The sequence below is a fragment of the Diadema antillarum genome, unplaced genomic scaffold (genome assembly GCF_040938485.1).
Source record: "Diadema antillarum isolate AM-2024a unplaced genomic scaffold, OU_Dant_1.0 scf00000017, whole genome shotgun sequence".
Classification (NCBI taxonomy): Eukaryota; Metazoa; Echinodermata; class Echinoidea; order Diadematoida; family Diadematidae; genus Diadema; species Diadema antillarum.
Genome location: NW_027270906.1, coordinates 971,449 through 972,928, shown reverse-complemented (window position 1 = coordinate 972,928; position 1,480 = coordinate 971,449). Strand labels below are relative to the sequence as shown.

The following is a 1,480-nucleotide window of genomic DNA, read 5'->3' as shown; positions in this document are numbered from 1 at the left end:
GGATTCGCTCATTCGATGGCAGGGGATATCCATTTACCTTCGAAGGACATTCTCCGGTCATACAAACAGAATTTCAAGACCTCTGCCCGCTGGTAATAAAGGCATTCAAAGGGGAATAACACAGCTGCATAGGCTACCTTTGTTTGCTCTGTGCACAATATCCATGCTATGCTGTTGCATGGAACATAATGCCAATCCATGTGGCGCCAGAATCGCTCGCATGCAAATTAGGCTAGCGCGAATCGCGGTTCTCATCTCTGATTGGCTGCTGCATCCCCGTGGCAGGAAATTTGACTGCGTGCGGATCGCACAGAACCCTATTTATTGGTAGCTGGAATCCGTCACAAGGCACAGTTCTTTCTTCGGAACAAATCACTACACATCTTAACTCATCATGTCTGGACGTGGCAAAGGAGGTGGAAAGGCCCGCGCTAAGGCCAAGAGCCGATCGGCTCGCGCTGGACTTCAGTTCCCCGTCGGTCGTGTTCACCGATTCCTCCGCAAGGGCAACTATGCCCAGCGTGTTGGTGCTGGTGCTCCAGTCTACCTCGCTGCCGTGCTCGAGTACCTGGCTGCCGAAATCCTCGAGTTGGCTGGCAACGCTGCCCGTGACAACAAGAAGACGAGGATCATCCCCCGTCATCTTCAGCTCGCCGTCCGCAACGACGAGGAGTTGAACAAGCTTCTCAGCGGAGTAACCATCGCCCAGGGTGGTGTGCTGCCAAACATCCAGGCCGTGCTCCTCCCCAAGAAGACCGCCAAGGCGAGCAAGTAAATCAGTCGATTTACTGTGATTCGCCAACCGACCAAACGGCTCTTTTCAGAGCCACCACATGATCAAAAAAGATATCTGAGATACTCTTGAATTGTAATCTTTCGTAATTTTAAGGTGTAAGTTGCGTTTAAAAAAATGTAATTATCTAATGTGTTCATCGTGTTCATGGGTTTCACTTAGGTATACCAACTACTATAGTGATTCATGTATGCAAAGTGCAATCAGTGGTACAAATTAATTGGTATCAAGTTCATGAATTGATCCTGTTATACCAGGGAGGTCATAAGGCAAAACCTCCCTGATCCTATCAGGCAGGTGGGAAAAGAGACACCACGCTGCCACCCTGATCCTACCGTACACAACACGTACCATAACGTACTCGATATAGGGGTCCTATTGACGGCTTGCTACTGATTCGTATGTCTGGCGTGTTCTGCCTTCTAGGTGGGTGGACAGGAAATAGAAATTCACCCATGTCATCACTATATCGAGTAACTTCTTCCCCTGAACAGTAATTGGTATTTCCTGCATTATTTTTCTCCCACCGTACAGTAAAAATACAGTTCTGCCTATAAAGGTGACTGAATGTTTCAACAGGCCTCCTACTGGAAAACGACACTTAATATAACCGTAGCGAATTAATAAAGCACTTCCCCGTTTGGAAAAGTGAACATAGTGTACATTCTACTACGTAGACAATCTAAT

General features: G+C 47.5%; 1 protein-coding gene across 1 annotated transcript; it reads left to right on the top strand.

The window, feature by feature from the left end:
• The first annotated feature begins 353 nt into the window (after positions 1-353).
• LOC139726258 (late histone H2A.L3) lies at positions 354-826 on the top strand. Its single transcript, XM_071637328.1, has one exon. The coding sequence runs from the start codon at positions 395-397 to the stop codon at positions 773-775; it is 381 nt and encodes a 126-aa protein (XP_071493429.1). The 5' UTR covers positions 354-394; the 3' UTR covers positions 776-826.
• Positions 827-1,480: the final 654 nt, after the last annotated feature.